General features: G+C 48.1%; 1 protein-coding gene across 1 annotated transcript in view; it reads right to left on the bottom strand.

The window, feature by feature from the left end:
• Positions 1–621, bottom strand: part of LOC144134031 (fatty acid synthase-like) — a 134,087-nt gene extending 133,466 nt beyond the window's left edge. Inside the window, exon 1 of the mRNA XM_077667039.1 lies at positions 483–621. Within this exon, the coding sequence (XP_077523165.1) occupies positions 483–621 (139 nt within the window). The remainder of the gene's footprint in view (positions 1–482) is intronic.
• Positions 622–21,702: the final 21,081 nt, after the last annotated feature.

Genomic DNA, 21,702 nt, shown 5'->3' with positions numbered 1-21,702 from the left:
TGCTGGGCGTCTCAACCTTGAACTGTTCATCGCTTCGTGACGAGACATATGGTGGAGGCATATCTACCGAATCTGTGATATGAGGGATTGATTTTGTGGTAGATTTTGTGAAAACGATATACATGTGCAATTGTATGACGAATTGAAAGATCAGGCAAATTTATATTTGACTTCATTTGAGTTACACTTGCGGTTCGATGATAGAAAATATGACTTGAAGGCCCCGATATTGAATGGATTTGATCTTTGCAATTAGCGAGTTAAAGTGAGGGTCCCATACTGATGATGTGTATTCAAGTTTATGCCTGACTAGAGTTTTGTAGACTAGAAGTTTATTTTTAGTTGGCGCCACAAAAAAAAAACGGCGTTGTAAGTAAGCGAGTGTGCGATTAGCGTTGCTAGTTATGTCGTCCACACGAGTGTGCTTTCTTCTTGGGCAGACCGAATAGGAGAGGGTACGTCAGTGCATATGGAGCACATACCTCGAGGCCAGCGTGTTTCATCATCCGTGACGAAGTCGACACCCGCGTAGAGTTTTTCCTTGAACTCCGCTAAGCTGTCCGCTTGGGGAAATCGAGCTGCGAAGCCGGTGATGACAATGTCGTCTTCTGCCACAGCCATCTGGAATTGCTAGGGAAAACAGCAGACACTTTACAGAAGAGCCTTGGGCCGATTCCGTTGTTCACAAAAGCTGCGGTATTTTAGGCAGATTTTAGGTGAAATCTGCTCTTTTGAAGTGGCCAGGGATGGAAGGCTGACGTAGCTAATTGAGTGTGTCGTGCACCTGTCTCACTGGATATAGTAACTCAGGTCCCCTTTACATCACCCTCGTACCGCCGTATGACAGAATGTCAAACGATGCTTCGTTTTTTGAAGGGTTTGAAAAGTAGTTTGTCTACGACTACAGTTGGGTTTCTTTGCGTTTTTTTTGCAAACAAACCCCACGCCTGCATTCCACGATGTGCCTATGAGATCTGAGACGTTGTGTCTTCTAGCTTCGTAGCTCTATTTGCCCTCTTTTTTGGTTTTTCCAAACATTTTCTAGGTCAGTGATATGAGCGCGCAGCAGCACTGTTAGCTATAAGACATATTTAGTGCCGTATTTTCAACCACGCGAGCAGAGAGCGTACGTGTTTACATCCTCTAGTACAAAACTCGACCTTTCCCGGCTTTGACTGGCACCGCCGTTCGAAAGCGGCGATTATTAATTCAGATGTCAATTGACTCTCGTCGGACAGGGCTGCACACTTTGGCATCGTGGCGGGCTTTTGCAGCAGTGCCTGTACATTTAATTTGATCCGGGGTCGACGGCATAGGCTCCGCGGTATGTTCTAATCAAAAGGTGTCCGCATTCCGCTGTCATCTAAACACGCTTTCTCCTAAGCGGACTTTAGGCGGGCTGTTCCGGTAGTGGTGTATGTTTACACTGCAGTGACAGGTCATTTTTCTCGTTCATTTTTTAATCACACTGGAAAGTTTCAAAAATTAGTTTTCATTAAAACTGATCCAGCAATCCCTTAGCAAAAAATGCTGCACTAAAATGTATTTCGAAAACATTGTAGTAGTTTGACGTTGATGGATTTTTATGCCGCAGGGGCATCTGTGGCCAAAGAGCACCATGACACAAGGTATTCCCGATCACTCAGGGTGGGGTCAAAGACCCATGTCCCAAGCATTTCACCCTAAATAAGCCGAGCACCAGGCCAGGTGAAAGCTTGTACCCATTGTATCACCGGTGGGTATCCGGCGGATCTAACCCCGCACCTCCTGCTTGAGAGGCGGATGCTCAACCACTTGGCCACCGCTGCGGTGTATTAATTTCATAAGAATTTTGTTTTTTTTGCCCCTATGCGTAAATTGCAATACGAATGCTTTCTAAGTATGCTATAAGTAATATTTTGAAAAATCTTTGAAATGCGGCAAAAATGCATTTTATGTGCACTAAGTGTGTTTCTTATATGTTAAACATATACTAATAATATACAGTAAATACATTAAAAATAGAGTAAAAATATACAGTTAATACATTAAAAATATACAAAATATACATTAAATGCATTAAAACTACACTAAAAATATACAGTAGATACATTACACTAAATTAAAAATACACTAATGATGTACAATTTGTACATTGAAATATATTCCCTTCGGCTCGACTTAAAAAAAGGTGTACTAGTTGGATTCAGCGGATAATACTGATCAATGTTGTAACCGGCAGAAGTAATGACAGAACTGGTTATAAGCATCAGGAGAGAGACATTGCCAGAGAAAACGAGTTTTCAAAGAGAAGTTTATGACAATGGAAGGTCACAGGAAAGCTCGTGTGCCACACAGGAAATGCCGAAGGAAAGGGACGTCAGCAAACAGGAATTGCTCCAACAAGCGTGATACTTGGCTTGGCTTATATATACCCCCGAGAGGAGACCCATTATCTTGCCCGGAGAGGTGCATTTTGCGCAGACTGTGGGCCCCCAAATGGTCGCACAAGTGTCGTAGGGGTCGCTTTCAAATCTGCGGTCTATATAGAACCGAACTGCTAGTCGTAGCATGCGTCAGGCATCGGTCAGGAGTCGAAATGTCAACCAACAAATACATGGCCGTCTATCGGAGCAGGTGGGGCCGCGTCCTTTTCGCTGGCATGTTCGGGCCTGAAGGCACGCATGGCGTCGATACCGGTACAATGCTACCACGCTGTCCACTAGAAGGTACCATAAACGAATGAACGATGGAAAAGGGAGAGTTTTCACTGTTAAAGAACGAAACAGCGCAACAAAAACGAAGGAACAGAAAAAAAGATACACGGACACGCGCTAATTTACAACTGACCGTCTTAATCGGAAACCCACATATACATAGTCTCTAATCGCTTCCTCACAGCCTCGCGTCATCATCACAAAGTTACTAACCTAAAATGAAAAGAAAAACAACAATTGCTGAATCTTAAGCACCTGCAGGCACCCACGTTGTTCCAAAAGCCGTTTCTTGCGCTTATACAAGGCCATCGAAGTGCTGCTCACACACGAGTCAACTTCTGTCAAGATATGATAAACCTCTACTACTTCCCATACTAGTTTCTCTTTATGACTATACAGAACAAGAATGGTGTCAAAGTACGGAGTGCACAAGCAGGATTTGCAATGTGAAACCCAGTTTGACGAACAAGAGTCTCCCAAGGAATTAGCGTGTTGCAAAAGGCGTTCATTGAGACACCTGCCTGTTTGGTCCACGTAGAAATGACCACACGAGAACGGAATGCTGTGCACCACTCCAACTCTGCACTGCACAAATTGAGTGCCGTGACGAACTTGACACCCTTCTGTGGCGTTACCATTTTCTTTCTTGCGTTTCACTGACACCGGAACCTTGCTCAATTTATTTTGCGTAGAAAACAGGACCTTACCACCAAACTTCTCCGCTATCTCTGATATCTTTCTTGTTTTCCGATTAAAACACTCAGTTGTAAGTCAGCGCGTGTCCGTGTATCTCTTTTTCTGGTCCTTCGTTTTAGTTGCGCTGTTTCGTTCCTCAAGATGCAATACGTACTCGCCCCCATTGCTATGTTGCTACAAGTAATTTTCACTGCTCCCTGAAACGTGATTTCGAGCACCAGGTTCTTCCACGGCAGCTTGAAGTGTGCTGCAAATATGCTGACTCGGGCTACTCAGTTGTTAGAACTTAAGTATACTTTGGATGAATTAATTTCGTATCTACAAAGGCACACTTAAAATGCAATGCCAACTTCAGCATTCGGTTTCTCGAAACGCGATTTATAGCGCCACTTTGTTCAACGGCAGCTTGCAGTGTGCTGCAAACATGTTTATGCGGACAGCCCATTCTTTAGAATTAAAGTATACTTTGGACGAATTAATTTCGTATTAACGAAAGTACACTTTAAACACATTGCCAACGTGTAATTTCCTGACACGAGATTTCGAGCACGAACTGTTCAACGGCAGCTTGAAGTGTGCTGCAAATATGTTTACGTGGACAGCTTGTTCGTTAGAATTGAATTATACTTTGGACGAATTAATGTCGTATTTGCGAAAGGGCACTTTCAATACATTGCTGAAATGCAAAGGCCATTTCGCGAAACGCGATTTCGAGCACTGGATTGTTCCGCGGCAGCTAAAAGTGTGCTTCAAATATGTTCAAAATGACTGCCCGTTTGTTAAAGTTGAAGTATACCTCAGACGAATTAATTAATAATTACGAAAGTACAGTTTTAATACATTGACAAGATACTAAAACCGCATACATATTTTCCACGTATTTGAAAGCTGTTCGAAGGATGCTTTAAGTAACGTATGTTTGGACAATTTTAAAAATATATTTCGAATACCAAGCATAACATTTTAGGGAGCTATTTCCGGCATATTTTTAGTACATTCATGAATACAAGATGTGTTTAAAATACATTAAAATATCCCGCCATATATTCCAAACGTATTCCACTAATGGCTAATGGTTTTACCTCGTCTTCTGTCCCTGTAACATCTGGAATCACCGAGGGCATTGTACTTGGTCCTGTGCTTTATTTTATTTTCATTAGCAATCTACCCAAGTGTGTATCGTCGTAAATTAGGTTAGTCGCGGATAATTGTGCTATATATCGTAATGTTACTAATGAAACCTACCACCATCCCCTTCAAACTGATCTTGACGCTGTAACGGCTTGGTGTTCGTCCCGGCTAATGTCTCTGAATGAATCTAAAAAAAAGTTAATTACGTTTACTAACCGCTCTACTCGAATTTCTACAGCCTACTTCCTCCACACAAGCGTAGAACTTAAAACAACTTACATGTACCTAGGCGTCCACTTTCAGTCTGACCTAACTTGACATTACCATATTAACACACCGCGCACTCGGCATTCTTAGGCGTAATCTCAAAGACGCGCCTTCACAGTTAAAAAAAACTTTCTTACATGACGCTAAGCCGCCTGAAAGTTCAGTACGCATCTGCCATATGGTATCCTCAACAAGCATACGTCATAAACAACATTAAGTTCCTGCAAAACCGAGCTGTTCACTTCATCTATTCAGATTGTTCACGCTTCACCAGTGTCACAGCATTAAAACAACGTGCCGAGTTGGAACCAGTATTGTCGACGCCATTTCGATCGCCTAACCTTACTTCACAAATTGTATCAACAACCCACCCTCCACGATGACTTTTTTCCACCACCTGCACCCTTTCCTCGTCGTGACCACGAAAACAAAATAAAACGCATAGCGTGCCACTCATCGCTTTACGCGGAATCGTTCATTCCTCGCACCACAATAGACTGGAAAAACCTGCCATCACACATAGCTACTGAGGTTAACTTCCAATCCTTTCATCATTCGTTATAGCAAACCATGGACTAACAGATTTCGAATGTTGGGTGTATTATGTGCATTATGGAATTACTGAGTATTTTATTTTGCGTTGTTGATTTGTTTGTGTACTTTACTAGCTTTATTTCATACTTCGTCATTACATGCGTCATTTGTTTTATTTCGAGTGCCTGCGCCTACTTTTATGCTTGTATCGCCCCCCCCCCCCCTCCCCCTATGTAATACCCTCGCACGACGGCCCTTAGAGATGCTGTACATAAATAAATAGATATATAAATAAATAAAAAAAAATCAGTTTTCGCTAAGAGATCGCTAGTCATAATTATATTTATCTGCAAGCGGAAAATACAGAAATAAGAAAACTTTGAGGCCACTTTCCCCGACCGTACGAATTCGAACAAGGTGCCTGGGATACAGAAGCTGCAGTAGTTTTGGGTGAAGCGTATGCATCCAAACGCAGCTGCTGGGGCAGCCGCAAGCGCCGAGTCTAGAGCTGTTCGACGTGGATACAAGCTGCTTTGAAGCAATTAAGGAGACATAGCCGGGGAGAGCGCGAAAAATGCGAGTGTCAGAGATAGCAGTGAACGTTTGAGTATGACAAGGAAAAAACACTTTGTTTTCGTAATATAAACGCGTCGTGCACACTGTCTAGTATATTGGAAAGAAGTAATAGAAAGCAAGGCGCTCATCTCCATGAAACAAATGCCCGTATCTGAGCGGCCATTTTACTCCTCGTGGAGCAAATAAGCGGGTAATATTTTTTCTAGAAATTTACGCCAGTGGCTGCCAAATCTTTACTTTCAACCATCATTAAGATTTGACCCGACAAGTGCTGCCAGGCCTGGCAAGCTAATACAGCGCCATATAGAAAAATGCTTGCATTGAAAAAGGAAATAAACCAGCAATCATAAACCGAGTGTTTCAGGGAACCCTGCCCTAATGTTTACAAATAGGCCTTTTTAGGTAAATGTATACGGCATTTGAGACATAATAATATTAGTGTTGACGGACCCAAGAAAACCGGTGAACCCACCTTACGTGCGCTTATGTGCTCCGCTGGTCTGCCCAGTTACGCACACCAGCGAACCGTCGCTTATGCGAGCTGGATTCAAACTGCATATTCGTGTGAATAAAACTTTATTATTATTATGGTATTAAGTAGAAAGCTGGTTAACCGATTGAAACAGTTACATTTAAATATTAGAGCTAGCCGCGTGGTTGCAGTTAGAGATGTGTAGACGGCTGTTAGTAATAGCCATATAAGTTTTCGAATTGCGGAAACGCGACTACCCTGATTGCTGGGGCTAAACAAATTTTGGCCTTTCCTAGAGAAATTTGAAACTAGAATGTTGTCGGGGAGCGCTCAGAGATGCCGATCAATTCGTGTCACTCCCCAGCGCATGTGCCGCGTCATCGTTTTTGGGCTCCTGCTCACATGGACCTTGAGGGAAATGAGGAAGCTTATGCGCCGCCGCCCGCGCACTCTCTCACCGGGCATTCCCCTCCGACGCTGACAATGAGGACCTCGAATTCACTCTTGCTTACTCCTTCACAGACATCGTTTTGCTCTATAAATCTGGCCACGGCCTTTATCCCCGTCTGTCTATAGGCCTCTCAAAGGCGGAGTAGCGGCTTCTGCTCCGCCTGTGGCTGTGCCCGGCTGTTGCTTTGCCCGGCAGCTCTAAAACACTTTGACCCCTCTTTCCAGGGCAGCTGTCCGCATTGTGCGGAGAAGTTTCCGGAAGTCTAATACATAGTGTGGGCCTGCCCCTCCAACCCTGCTATACCCCCTCACCCTAACCCCACCCGTTGGCACGGGGAGGCGACCGTGCTCGGCTGCTCTAACATAAAAGCCCAGAAGGCCATGGTTTGGCGCACCCAGGCAGCGGCCGACGCTATTGGAGTCCCGTACGGGGGACCTCACCCTAGTGTTCGTGAGGGCCGGCCCCTTAAGAGTTGTTCCAATCATACCTCCCGTACGTACTTTTCGTGCCAGTATATGTCTTTCACAATCACCGCCAGCCCCTTCTCTGCCAAACCTCGGCTACCTCGTTGGCACGGAGAGAGTAGCGAACAACGGTGAGCACCGATCCGCCACGTGGCACGTGCTCCACAGAATGGCGAGATTTGGTGCTCGTATTATTACTCAGTAAAAGCCGTACTGAACAGCCGTACCTCAAAAGGCCTACTTGAAAAAATTTTATGCCGGGCTTCACAGATACACCCAGATTAAAAGTAAACTCCTTCCTATACGAACTTTCATTCATTCATAGCGCAAAGACAAACACGGACAAGAGGGGAGACACCACAAAGCACGGCACTTTGTGGTGTCTCCCTTCTTGTCCGTGTTCGTCTTGGCGCTGTGTGAATGAAAGCATAGAGTACCAACTTGCACAGAAACTGATTTTTATATGAACTTTGTCTCTAACAAGCAATTCAAATACCAGCACAACACAAACCAGACGCAGCCATAGTGCGCTGACGAAAATTACAGAGGGAAGCTTAAGTCTGCAGAGGATTTGCAGTCCGGGGCATCACTGCAGGTCCGACAGCTGCATCGGCTAGTTTCCCGAGAAGCGGGAGTCGCACAGTGGGGAGGAGGAGAACGAGAACGGCGGGCTTTTGGGGAAGGTGTGGAAGCGAAGCGGTCTGTTGTCGGCATGACGCTCAGCATAGGAAATGAGGCGTGGAGTAGGGATTAACGGCTGTCGCAGTGGCAAGACATGTGGCCGACGCGTGAGCACGGGAAACAGATTTGCCGATAATCAGGTGTACCGCACTCCGCAGGGCTGCGGTATCGGTAGCGAGTCTTGAAGACGACCACTGGACGGAAGGAACTGGAACTCGGGTTTTCCAGTGTGCGCCTAGAGGGCATGCTCATGTTTGGAGCCTCCAGGCGACAACGACTTGAATAAAAGTGTTAATGGTCAGAGCGAAGTCTGACAGGGCGGGAAGGAGTCAGTGTGTTTCAGGGCCTCTCGTTCACGGCGCACGATCCGAGTCAAGTTTTCAGGGTTCGCAGGCTGCCGCAGGGTCGGCGGATCCTCGCACGAGATGTCAGCTGTGCTAGGTAGAGGGCGCACAATTCTCTGTTGTTTGGCCTGTTCGAAACCTCGGCACACCTGCACACCTGCAAAACAACGGCACAATCAGTGGAAGGACGAATGGCAGCGTCTGTGTTATGTGTTTTTCCTTGCTGCGTCGTGTGCTTGCGTTGTTTTTTAATTATTTCCTTGTTCGTAAAGCGAGGCTCCAGCTCAGTTCGCTGAACTCACGCCACTGTCGCCGCCAGCTGGCCAAGCACTTCACTACATCTCTGTCAACGGAGGATACCGAAACCTTCGTTGGGCTTAATTTGTGCTTTCGCCTTTTCGTTAAATATTCCGCCGACATTGCTTGTTCAATTACAAAACTATCCAGGAAGCACGTTCCTTCACCTGATATGTTGTCCAATATACTGGGCAAGCTTGACCTCAGCTGATGACCCTGCTACTTATAATTTAGGCAGTTCTGACACGTAATTTAATCCTTTAGCTCGCACTCACGTCGGCAGTCGTGGGTAAGGGTTCTGCTACCCGACGATGAGCAAAACCATGCACGCACTTAAGCCAGCCGCCGTCTATCTGTCGGCGAATGAAATTACTTAATAACCGGAAGCAAGTGCTGCAATGAACGCTTTTGCGGGCTGCTGCCGAATGTCCTACTTAACTTTTCAATCTACATTCCACAGTCGTGGCCGATCATCATGCTCTATGCTGCGCACTAAAAGTCCGAACTACTACTTTTAACGCACTCTGCCTATCACCGAGCTCACAACTGATTGATCTCCCTTACCCTGGCCGGCCCCCAGTCTCCGAAGTTTCTCAGTGTCGCGTTCTTGACATGCCTCTGCTTGCCGCCTAGAACATCCGAGTAGTCCCTAGGGCGGTTTATAGCTATCACTCTGTCGCTCAATTACTTCGCCGCTTCAGGAGGCGGTGTTTCAGCCTGCTGGAAGCGTACGCCTGTCGATTGCCTCACGCGCTGGCTCTTAACAAATTACATTATTACTATATGCCTCACTCAGACAACCCAAATGAACACTTGGCACCGCACTGCACGGCTTCTGTAAAGCTGCTTTTCGCCTCCCCTTACCCACCTCCACTGGTGAACTTTATGCCACTGGCCTCTTCCATCTTCTTGGCACTCTCCTTCCTCTTTTTTTCTTCACCGCGATATACAAGTGGTTCGCCTCTCCGGAACAGCTCATGTGAGCCAGCTTCACAACCACGCTACTATTACTCCCCGCCAGACGGCCCTCTTCCTATTCCCTCCTCACCGGAGGCTTCTAACCACCGTATGCTTCATCTTCGCTTCAATAAGTATCCAGTCGTCCATGCTGGCCACCTACATGCTGCTGCCTCATCCTATTCATGCCTTCGATACTCATGGAGTGGCACACACGAATGCCTCTTACGCAGGTCCTCGCGGCTCCAGTAGCCAGGCCCTCTTTCATCCTCTTCTTTCTAACCCTGTCACTCACACGAGCGTGCCGTTCCTGCACCCACCAAACATTCTCTTGCTTGAGGTCTTCTCTGTGATTCACGCCACTCAACATTTTAATTCGCTTCCACCAGTGCCTAACTATACACTAGGCAGCCATTCGTGGCATTCAATCAAAAGAACTCTCGCCAAATTTGTCCACAGAACACAAGGCCACACTTTTGTCTCTGCAGCCTTGCCCCGCCTTCGTTAATTGGATCCCTGGGCACTCTGAGATTGGAGGCAATGAGCTGGCTAACCAGATCGTCCGTGAAAATGTTATCTGGGCACCGTCCTGGCAGACCTTCGGAGGGCGGGTAGAGACTCCTTCTCGTCACCATCATTACGACGCTCCCCGCCTTGATTGTAAACTCTGCTTTGACTCTCATCCTAGTCTTTCTGTATGGGAGGCTTAAATCCTTCGACAGACACAACTGAGCACCCCTGTCGAACCTACACGACTTTGTGTGCAAATTCCGTCTCCATCCTTCATGTGCCAGCTGCTCTTCCTTTCATGCCAACCTCTCGCTATGCTTAATGTACTGCTTGGTTGCTCTGCTATCGAGTTTCACATCCCCTCCCTCACTGTCGGGACTTCGCTGGACTGGCTTTGGGTTGAAGAACGTCAGAGGAACACCGCCTGCTCGTAGAGCCGGCCATAGCCGCCTTAGGCTACTAAATGTTCTGCACGAATGAAGTCACATCCTACTACTACTACTACTACTACTCTCCTGGCTTCGCTAAAAGGCCCCATGGGCCGAAAGAGCCGTATGGCTTTCGGCGTGCAAAATTATCAGCTCACCTTCAGGTTAATGTTCGGGAGTCTGCAACACGACGCGGAAAGATTTTAGTGACACCGCTATTGTCCTTGGCTCTTTGCCATTACGACTTCCTTAACATCGCCGATGAGCAGTGCCATGAGTCCACATTTAACGCTTGAAAATTTCAATCTGCATTCATCCTTACTACTACATTTGTTCTCCGTGATGGCGGTCTGTAAGATGTTCCTAATTTGCTGCTTGTGGTCCGCAACCGCTCCACACAGCTGCCCTGAAGTTACTCCCTGGCCTGCCACCGCTGGCCACTTTTGCACGTCCGCGAGCATGGCTAAAATCCGCCTTTCGGCCTAGTTTGTACCCAACTGTACGCCACCACGTAGCCTGCTGCGTTTTCTGAGGCCACACAAAAAAGCCACCTACGTTGTCTGCTGGTCCTCTTAAACATATTGAAGTTCCGCTCTGAGAGCTTCTGGTTGTTATATCTTTTGTTCAGTAGCAACCGTGCATTGTAGTTAGACACATAGCTACCACCAGTTGCCAACTCGTTTATACAGTACGTTATACTGTACGCGCGAGAATGCCGACCTGGTGCTAACTGCGTGCGCCCGCCTCTCCATGCCACATCTAACCAAAGCCTGCTTATCAACGCCGGCATAAAAAAAGGGCACACTACGCCCAGTGACGCCATTTGAAAATATGCATTGTGGGAAGCCAACTTTACGAGCTAAAGAATGTTTTTGACATTAAATATAGGAAAATGCATTGCCGATAAAGGAAATTTAAAACTGAACTCGGCTTCTATGTTGACAGCCTTCAATTTCTTAATATAATGCTGGCCATTGAAATCAAAATTAAAAAAGTTTGTAAGTTAATTTTAGTTAATTAGCCATTTAATCACAGAGTTCTATCACGTACATAATGTCCGCCCTGCTATACAAGCCACCCTGCATAGACCGCACCAACGTATCTCTCACAGGGCTTAAAATAACGATGTGTAAAAAGTTAAAAAAAAGCACCCGGTATGTTTATGAGCGTTTAACTTCCCCAACCGACTGAGGTACTGACATCAGACAATACACGGGCCTTTATAATTTCTCCTAAATCGAAATTTGACCGCCGCGGCCGGAATCGAACCCGCGTCTTCCAGGTCAGCTGCCAAGCGCCTTAACAACTGAGCAACCGCGGCGGCCCCGGTGTGTGTGTGTGTGTTGGCTTCCGTCATGTATTTACCCTCCGGATTTTGAGCAATCTGTCCACCGTCGCGCGTTGCAGTTTTGCTGAGTGGCCGCGATAGGTTGCTCTAAAGCCTCACCGAGGGCAGCATCTGACATCGCTGTGCAGTGGCGCATCGCTTAAGCGCTGCACCACTGCTATATGAGGGGTACGAGGGTTCCCAGGGATCTATAAATGTTAATCAGTGAATGACTCGCACCGAATATATGGGCATTAATTCGTTATCTCAATCTGAGCAACTTCCATCGGTTACCAATGAACACGAACACAGGAACTGATGTGGAAATCGAAGTGAAAGAGCATCTAACTCGCATTTGGCCTAACTACGTAAGATTCTACTGTCTAGTTCAAGTTCTACAACAAATTCTACTCTCTCTTCATAGAGACAGAAAAGAAAAATAGTACAAAATTTGTTACAGTACTACAGGAAAATACTTCAATACTACAGAAAAACCAATTGTTAGGACAGAACGACAAAAGATTTCCAGCAACCGCGGTGGCACAGTGATTATGGCCTATGCTACTGACCCAAAAGACACGGGTTCGATCATGGCCCGACAGACGCATTTCGAGAGAGACGAAATGTTATTTGTCTGCCTACAGTGCGTTTTCATCATCATCATCAGCCTAAGCCCACTCCACTTAACCTTGTCCTTTCCCAGCTGCGGCCGGCGTATCCCCGCAAAGTTCATAATCTCATCCGCCCACGTAACTTTCTGCCGCCCCCTGCTTCGCTTGCCTTCTCTTGGAATCCATTTCGTTTCCCTTAAGGACCAGTGGATCTCTTGCCTTCGCATTACGTGCACTGCCCAAGCCTGTTTCTTATTGATTTCGACTCGGATGTCATTAAAACGCGTTTGCTCTCTCACCGACTCTGCCCGCTTCCGGTCTCTTAACTTTACACCTATAATTATTCTTTCCATGGCCCTCTGCGTTGCCCTTAACTTAAACTGAACCCTTTTCGTTAGCCTCCACTGTTCTGCCCCGTGGGTGAGTACCGGTAAGATACAGCTGTTGTACACTTTTCGCTTGAAAGAAACTGGTAAACTGCTATTCATGATCATAGAGAACATGCCATAAGCGCTCCACCTCATTCTTATCCTTCTAGTTTTTTCCCTGTCATGATACGGATCAGTTGTCACTACCTGCCCTAAGTAGATGTATTCCTTTACCACTTCCAGCACCTCGCGGTCAATTGCGAACTGCTGTTCCCTTGCTAGAATGTTGAATGTTATCTTGGCTTTCTTCATGTTAATTTGTAGACCCATCGTTCTGCTGTGTCTCTAACTCATTGATTATGCTTTGCAGTTCATTCATTATGAAAAATCTAGGCGCTAACAAACAACGACACAGAAGGGACACAGCGTTTGTTAGTTAGCGCCTGGATTTTTCATAATTTACGTATACCAACTAGATCAGTGTTCTGCCCTGTGGCAGTTAATCTCCCGAGTGACTGAGCAAGGCAATGCCATCAGCGAATCGCAGATTATTTAGGTATTCTCCATTTACTCTTATTCCCAACTGTTCCCAATTCAGGGCTCGGAATACCTCCTGTAAACAGCCGGTGAATAGCTTTGGTGAGATCGTGTCTCCTTGCCTGACGCCCATCTTTAATGGAATCTTATTGTTGACTTAATGGAGGACTATCGTAGCTGTGCAGTAGGTATATATATATCTTCCAGTATTTTGACATAAGGCTCTTCTACACCCTGATTCCGCAATGCGTGTATGACTGCTGAGGTTTCCACTGAGTCAAATGCTTTCTCGCAATCAACGTAGGCAACGGACAGTAAGATGATCGGTCTGTAATTTTTCAAGTCCTTGGCGTCTCATTTCTTATGAATTGAGATTATAATTGCGTTCTTACAAGCTTCATGCACTGTCGAGGTCATAAGACATTGTGTATATAGGGTGGCTGGTTTTTCTAGCACAATCTCTCCTCCTTTCTTTCAACAGATCGGCTTTTACCTGATCCTCACCAGCTGCTTTTCCACTTTACACTGCTCTTAAGGCTTTCTTTACTTCCTCTTTTGTTACTGGCGGGATGACGCATTGCTGGGCGCTACTGTCTCTATCATTAACGCTGTGATTACATTTGCTACTGGACAGATTTGTGTTTAACTCTTCAGCTAGTTTAACTATATATCTTATCCATATTTCTAATGACATTGGCCTCCTTTTCTCACCGCATAGATCTGGTTTTTGCCCATGCTTAGTTTCATCTTCAGCGCTCTTACAGTACCTCCGTTCTTTGGATAATGCTCTATTCTCTCCATATAAAACTTCTTTATGTCGGCTATCCCCCTTGCGCTTATTTACTCACTTCGATAGCTCTGCCCCTTAGGGGAGTACCAGTAAGATACAGCTGTTGTATACTTTTCTCTTGAGGGATATTCGAAAACTGCAATTCATGATCTGAGAGAACCTGCCATATTGCCACACAGCCATTTACTGGAACCGCCAGGCGGTGCGACAGCACCCGATGGTCTTCCTTGTCTTCCCCGGCTCATGCGTTGGCTTGATATACTAGCGGCACCCGGCCTGACGCCCGGCTTTCTTTAGGGGTGTTCGCTTGGGAGAAGCTCCGTAAACTCCGCTGCGCCCCACGCGGGCCAAGCCCCACTTTCAAATGACCTCGCAGCCCGCTATAGGCGGTACCCCTTCGGCCAACGTGGTTCGAACGCGAGCAAAGCCTCGATGCGCTGTCCCTGGGCGCGCGAAAGCCCTAGCACAGCGGCCTCTCCTCCTCCGTGAGCACAAAGTAGACCTTCCGCAGAGAAGGCCGCTCCCTCAGCGCCACGGTGTCTCCACGACACCTCTCCTCTCGCGAGACGCGTACACCGTCGCCCGCAGTTCTCTCGACAGAACGCACAACTCGCCGAACCTTGATCAGCTGGCACACAGCAGCTGCATCAGCGGCAGCAGTTATAAAAAAAAGGGCCACAAATGAGATCCTACCGCACGGGGCGGATTTAAGGTTGCTTGACGGCGGAACTTATCTCTCATCCATCAAGGCAACAGTGGCCAAGACCCTTTTCCCAAGCATCTCACCCCATAAAAGCCGAGCACCAGGCCGTGGGGCGCCTTTGGGTTTTTTTTGTTTGTTCGTTCTTTCTATTTTCCTGCTTTTCTCTTTAAATTAAGTTTTTTTTGAGCGTTTAGCTCCTTCTCGTTTTTATTGGCTTTAAGCCCGGTAAAGCATTGCTGGTCCGGGCTTCCTCTCTCTTTCATTTATGTTTTTTTTTATTTTTCTGGGAGGACCAATAAAAGGGTAAAAGGGGGAAACCTCGTACCCAATAGAAAACCGGTGGGTACCCTGCGGTTTGCCTGGTCTGCATTTCTGCCCTCGCTGCCAGCTTTAGTGGAGGTGCTGGAGGTGGATTTTAGTGGAGGTGCTGGGTTATTCCCGATGAACGAAGAGCTCTCGGGATCCTCCGACGACGCCCAGCTACATCCCGTGGACATGAAACCTGTCCACGCTTGCCGCTTGCGGGGTTTGGATCCTGAGTTTTGACCCCTGACGGCACCACCCCGCGTAATGATGTCCACTGCGGCAAGCCAAACCACCCAGAATGCCGTCAGTTCCCCACCGCTGCTTCTTCTTGCGCCTCACACTCCCGCGTCGTATCATGGCGACAAGTTCTAATATGTGGAAGACTGGTTGGCCAGCTACGACGGGGTCGCTACGTTTAATCTGTGGGACAAACGACCGCAAGCTACGCAATGTCTATTTTCTCCGGAAGACGTTGTTTGAAAACCACGAGCACGCTGTTCCCACCCATCGAGACTTCCGGCGACAGTTGGTCGACACCTTCGGCAGCAACGAACGGAAGGAGCGAGCTGAAGTTGCCCTGCTGTCCCTAGCACAGCGGCCAAATGAGAGCGTCGCCATGTTCGTAGAAGACATGACGCAGCTCTTTAGCCGCGAAGATCCTACCATCTGTGAAGCAAGAAGGTACGTCATCTTATGCAGGGGGTCAAAGAGCAGCTTTTCGCAGGACTTGTGCGCTGCCCTCTGAACAGTGGTTGATTTTGCTCGGGAGGCGACTATCATGGAGCGCGCCTTGCACCAGAGGTTCGCGCATTACGGCCGTCCGGCGACTATAACTGCTGTAGACGCCAACATGCCGCATCCCAGCACCGAGAGTGAGGCCCTCCGTGAGCTTGTCACGATGTCACATATAATAGTGAGTATGAAATAGAAGTATGAAAGAAAGATGTTTGAAGAGGGCGCCGAGGATGGCGATAAGGATGATGTGCGTTAACCGAAGAATAAAGAAGATGAAGAAGTATCCGGTGAGGTGGAAAGAGATGGTTGGTGGAGAAGAGATGAAGGAGAGGACGACAAGGATGACGTGGACCAACGCCAAGGTTTTAAATGCGCGACGGAGAGCGAGGCACGAGGGGAAAAACAGAAGCGGAGGTTCCGGCAGGTCAGGAACACCTCGGCTGGAAAAGACCAACGCTGGCTACTGCTCCTATGATCTCGAGTTCTACCGTGTCGCACCGTGGATTTTCTGCCATTCCTGAGCCCGTTCCGAGGAGTCAACGAATGACGAAACCACCTGCCACGGGCAGGGGTGCCTCCTGCGCTGTTGCCACCCATCCGGGTGGTGCCCACAACGCCAACATCGCCAGCATCACCTCCACAGGCGCTGGGACCGGGAGCTTGCACGACGCAGCCAACGACGCTGCGAGCGACGCCAGCCTAAGCACTTCGAATGCCACCTCGACGCTGTCTACTGGACCCACGCAACGCTGCATCAGCACTGAACCGTGAGCACGAACGCCGACCGCTAATAGTAGAATGCTCGTAGTCCACGCCAGTAGCAGTGTTCCCGGGTCGTGTGTATTGGTAGCCTTTGTGTTTCGTTAGTTTTATGTGCTAATGTTTGTGTCACGTAGGGTGTATTAAATGTGCGCCTGTGTGGGTACATCTGTCACCTAGGCCATTCTTTCGGCCCGAGCGTTCTCCGCGGATCCGTGACAAAGTTAAGTGGCGAGCCTGTACCTGGATTCATTTCCTTGTTTCTTTTTGCTTTTTCTCATATCTTTCCGATATCTCGACTGCAGAATGTATGGATTTGGGAAAAATGTTGGAACTGGCGCTCAAGCTAGGGTTAAGCAAGGAAGAGGCGATGCGTTTCTATGACTAGGAGGCAAAAAGACAGAGAGAGGAGGCAGATAGGCAGAGAGAGGAAAGGGCGCCGGCACGCGCAGACGCTCGCGAAGCAGAAGAGGGGGATGATAAAAGAGCTCGCGAGGCAGAAGAACGAGAGGTTAAAAGAATCGCGAAACAGAAGAGCGGGAGGATAAAAGATCTCGCGAGGCAGAAGAGCGAGAGTTTAAAAGAGCTCACGACGCAGAAGAGTGGGAGGCTAGGCGAGCTCGCGATGCAGAACAGGAGAAAAGGATAGAACGGGAGAAGGAATTTCTTTTGTGGAAACAGGCGTATGTCGCAGGAGGTTATGAGGAGGTCACGCACAATGATCAGCGTTCTTTAGCGGGAACAGAAGCTCCCAGCCCGGCCAAAGTTTGTCCAAGAAAGCTTAAGGCTCCTTTTGATGAAAAAAGAGATGATTTGGACGCATATCTGCAACAATTCGAGGTGATAGTTTTGCGGCAAGGCTGGGACCGCAGTGAATGGGGCACGGCATTTAGGATGTGTTTAGTCGGGGAAGCGCTGAATGTGTTTGGGAGGAGGCCTGCTGCTGGTTCCATGGACCACGAGAAAGTCAAAAAGGCACTCCTTCAAAGATTCAGGTTTACGCCAGAGGGTTTTCGCGAGAGATTTCGCACCGCGAAACCTGAGGATTCCGAAGCCGCTAAGCAGTTTCCCTGCAGGCTGACCGACTATTTCGAAAGGTGGCTTAATATTTGAAGTCAAACACAGAAAAGAGTATTGAAGGGATGGGTGACAAGCTGGTGACAGAGTATATTTAGCAAGTTGCAGCTCAAAGCTGGCGCTATTCCTGAAAGAAAGAAAGTTGTGTTTATTGAAACAGTTTGCCGACACTGCCAACCGCTCGTGTGCTGTGCGATGTCAGTGCACGTTAAATATCCCCAGGTGGTCGAAATTATTCCGGAGTCCTCCACTACGGCACCTGTTTCTTCCTTTCTTCTTTCACTCCCTCCTTTCCACTTTCCCATTACGGTGCGGTTCAGGTGTCCAACGTTATATGAGACAGATACTGCGCCATTTCCTTTCCCCAAAAACCAATTATTATTATTAACCGATTCCTCGAGGCTCAATGGCTGAGAAATATGATTTAGGTAAAGGAGGAAACTCAAAAGCTCATACAGAAAGATGCGACAAAACCAAGAGCCTATGGCGGTGCGTCTAAGTCGCCAGTAAGGTGTTTCCTCTTTGGCAAGGTGGGAAACCGTGCAGTTGACTGTCGGACTAGTAGCATTGCCCAATAGACACAAGTTGTGTGTCAAGGATGTAAGAGGATAGGACACGCTGTGGATAAGTGCCGATATGGAACGCAGGACCAAGCTGCATGCGTTTTCGAATCTCGGGCAGAACTTGTTACACCACCTGGAGTTCCACAGCTCAAAGGAGAGCAAACGCCGCTGGAAAATGACGCGGTGAGTGGAACACCGAATTCGAAAGCAGCAATGCCGGTGGTGGTTGGGCAAATAGGGGACCGTCCTATATTGGTGCTAGAAGCAGCGCAGCCAACACAGTTTGGGTTCGGAGAAGCCTGGTGAAGGACGAGGATATTACAGGTACCTTCCTGAAGCCAGGAGTCTAGTGGCCATGACATATTATACTGAACAGGCAGGGGCAAAATGCGTAGAGCAACCAATCTATGATCTCATCTTGGGAAACATTTCGGGTGCAAGAAGTGTCGAGGACCTCTATCCCGAGTGGAGGATGCTCGACGTTGAAGAGCGCCCAAAGGAGGAAAGGCTCACGACAGCTCCGACGGGTGATAGGGCTGTCAGTTTCTCGTCGGCAGTGGAGTCAAAAGCTCAAGTGACAGCCCGAACAACGCAGCGTCCGCTCTCTACTCCCGTTACGATGTGTCTGAACATAACACCCGGCGAAATTGTAATTAGACAAAGCGAAGACCCAAGCTTGAGAGACTGATTCAAAGTAGATGGGGAAAAGGTGAAAATAAAGGAGTCGTACGTCATTAGAATATCAAAAGGTAAACGGTCTTCTGCACAGGGAATGCATATTTAGCTCAGGAAGGCGAGTCCAGCAGCTGGTGCTACCGAAAGATATCAGAGAGACAGTGTTACGCTTAGGACATGACACCATTATGGCTGGACACTAGGGTGTTCAAAAAACGGGGTCTACAATCACCGAGGAGTTCTGGCCAGGCGTCCACAGTGACGTTAAACGCTTTGTTCGCTCGTGTGTCGTGTGCCAGCGCTTGTTTCCAAAGGAAAGGGATGGTCCCGTACTTCTGGGCGAGATGCAGCCATCGACCTCCCGTTTCAAAGAGTGGCTATTGATATTGTGGGGGAGGGATAAGGTACTAATAAACCACAATTCGAATGAAGACAGGTCATATTGTTTTGAAAGGCAAAGAAGAGGTTGCAGCGGACTTGATCAGTAGAGCCAATTAAACTGATTTAGCTATCTCTGGGATGTATCTTTTTGTTGTTGTTGTTGTTGTATTAATATACAAAGAAGCGTGTTGTAAACATTAACATGTGTATTAAGGACACCGTACGAACAACGGCAGTGGTGTGTTAATGTTCCGTAAGTGAAATTTGGTGTGCTGTGTAAGTGGTGTGCTTTTGGTGTGTGCTTGACATCTACGGTGTGTTGTGTGCTGGGTCCAGAATCGCCACAGAAGATAGTCGGTTAGCTGGAAGGCTGGAAGATAAGGATAATGGGAGCAGTTTTTTATGAAAAAAACTCTCGAGAGAAGAGCCCTTGTCACATATAGTAGGTGTTTGAAATAGAAGTATCAGCGAAAGATGTTTGAAGAAGACGACGAGGATGGCGATAAGTATGACGTGTATTAACCGACGAATAAAGAAGGTGAAGTGTCCGGTAAGGTGGGTAGAGATGATTGATGGAGAAGAGAAGAAGAGGAGGAGGACGACAAGGATGACGGGGACCAACACCTAGGTTATAAAAGCGCTAGGGAGAGCGAGGCACGGGCGGAAGAACAGAGAAGCGGAGGTTCCGGCAAGTCAAGAACACCTCGGCTGGAAGAGAGCAAAGTCGGCTACTGCTCCGGTGATCTCGAGTACTCCGGTGTCGCACCGGGGATTTCCTGCTATTGCTGAGCCCGTTCCGAGGAGTCAATGAATGACGCAACCACCTGCTACAGCCAGGGGTGCCACCAGCGCTGTTGCCATCCATCCGAGTGGTGCCCCCAACACCAACGTCACCGAAATCAACTCCGCGGGCGCTTAGACCGGGAGCTTGTACGACACAGCCAACGACGCCGCCAGCGACGACGGCCTGACCACTTCGAACGCCACCCGGATGCCGGCTACTGGACCCATGCAACGCTGCATCAGCACCGACCCGTGAGCAAGAACGCCGACCGCTAATAGTAGAACGCTAGTAGTAGACGCTAGTAGCAGTGTTCCCGGGTCGTGTGCATTGGTAGTCTGTGTTTTGAGTTAGTTTTATTAATTAGTTTTGAGTGCTAGTGCCTGTCACGTAGGGTGTATTAAATGTGCGTTTGTGTGGCTACATCTGTCGCATAGTCCATTCTTTCGCCCCGAGCGTTCTCCAGGGATCCGTGACACAGGAGCATTGTGCTCGAAGAGCTGCAGAAACTTCGCCCAGTCGAGGAACACCCGGGTGTCGGAGCCATCTCGGATGTCATTCGTGACGAAGTCCATCGACCGTTGCAGCCAATGGCCTGTCCCCAGCTGCCAGTTGAGCCGTATGTCATGACTTACAGTGAAGCGTTGCGCAGCTCTGCGCGAGCAGCACCGGCGTTTTACTGCCCTGCTCCTTCTGGGCCGCATCAACGCTTTTCGACTTCGCCTGCCTTCTCCAACACACATATACCCCTCAGCAAAGCACACGCGTGGCGCACATCGAACAACCGGCCTTCGTGCTTCCACTGCGGTGAAGCCGGCCACACATTGCGCCACTGCCAGTATCGTCAGATGGGCTTCGAGTGTTTTCACCAGACGCACTTCGGCCACGCTATCGTGAGCGAACGCGTGACATCGAGCAGTATCTGACGGCCAGCGTCTCCCTGTGCCTTCGCGACAGCGCCCGTTCAGGTCGCCGTCGCCCCGTCGGTTCTTTTCGCCAGGTCGCCAGCCGTCCATCCTGCAGCTGTATGCCGGGTTGTATGAATTTAAGGTGCTCCCCTTCGGCTTTTGTTCCGCTCCTGCCACCTTTCAAAAAATGATGGCTACTGTCTTCGTTGGCCTGAAATGGTAGTTTTGCCTCGTTTACCTTGAAGATGTCATTTTTTCTGCCAACTAAGACGTGCGTCTCAAGCGCTTGAATGCAGTACTGGAGGCCATACGATCGGCCGGCCTCTCGCTCAAACCAGAAAAATACCACTTTGCGTTCGAACTGCTGAAGTTTCTGTGCCATGTCTTGAGCGCTGAAGGTGTTAGCCCTGACCCCGACAAGACGGCTGCCGTCGCTGCGTTTCCAACCCCAACTGATAAGCATGTTGTGCGCCGTTTTTCGGGACTCTGCGCCTATTACGGATGTTTTGTGCGAGACTTCACCCTACTAGTTGAGCCTCCAACTCGCTTGACAAAGGACGAGCAACCTTTCTTCTGGGTCCTAGCACAGTAAGAGGCCTTCGACGACCTCAGGACCCGCCTCCAAACTATTCCCATTATTGGTCACTTTGACGAAGAGGCGGACACGGAACTACACA

Source organism: Amblyomma americanum, chromosome 5, assembly GCF_052857255.1.
Source record: "Amblyomma americanum isolate KBUSLIRL-KWMA chromosome 5, ASM5285725v1, whole genome shotgun sequence".
NCBI lineage: Eukaryota > Metazoa > Arthropoda > Arachnida > Ixodida > Ixodidae > Amblyomma > Amblyomma americanum.
This window is presented reverse-complemented; position numbering and strand designations above follow the sequence as displayed.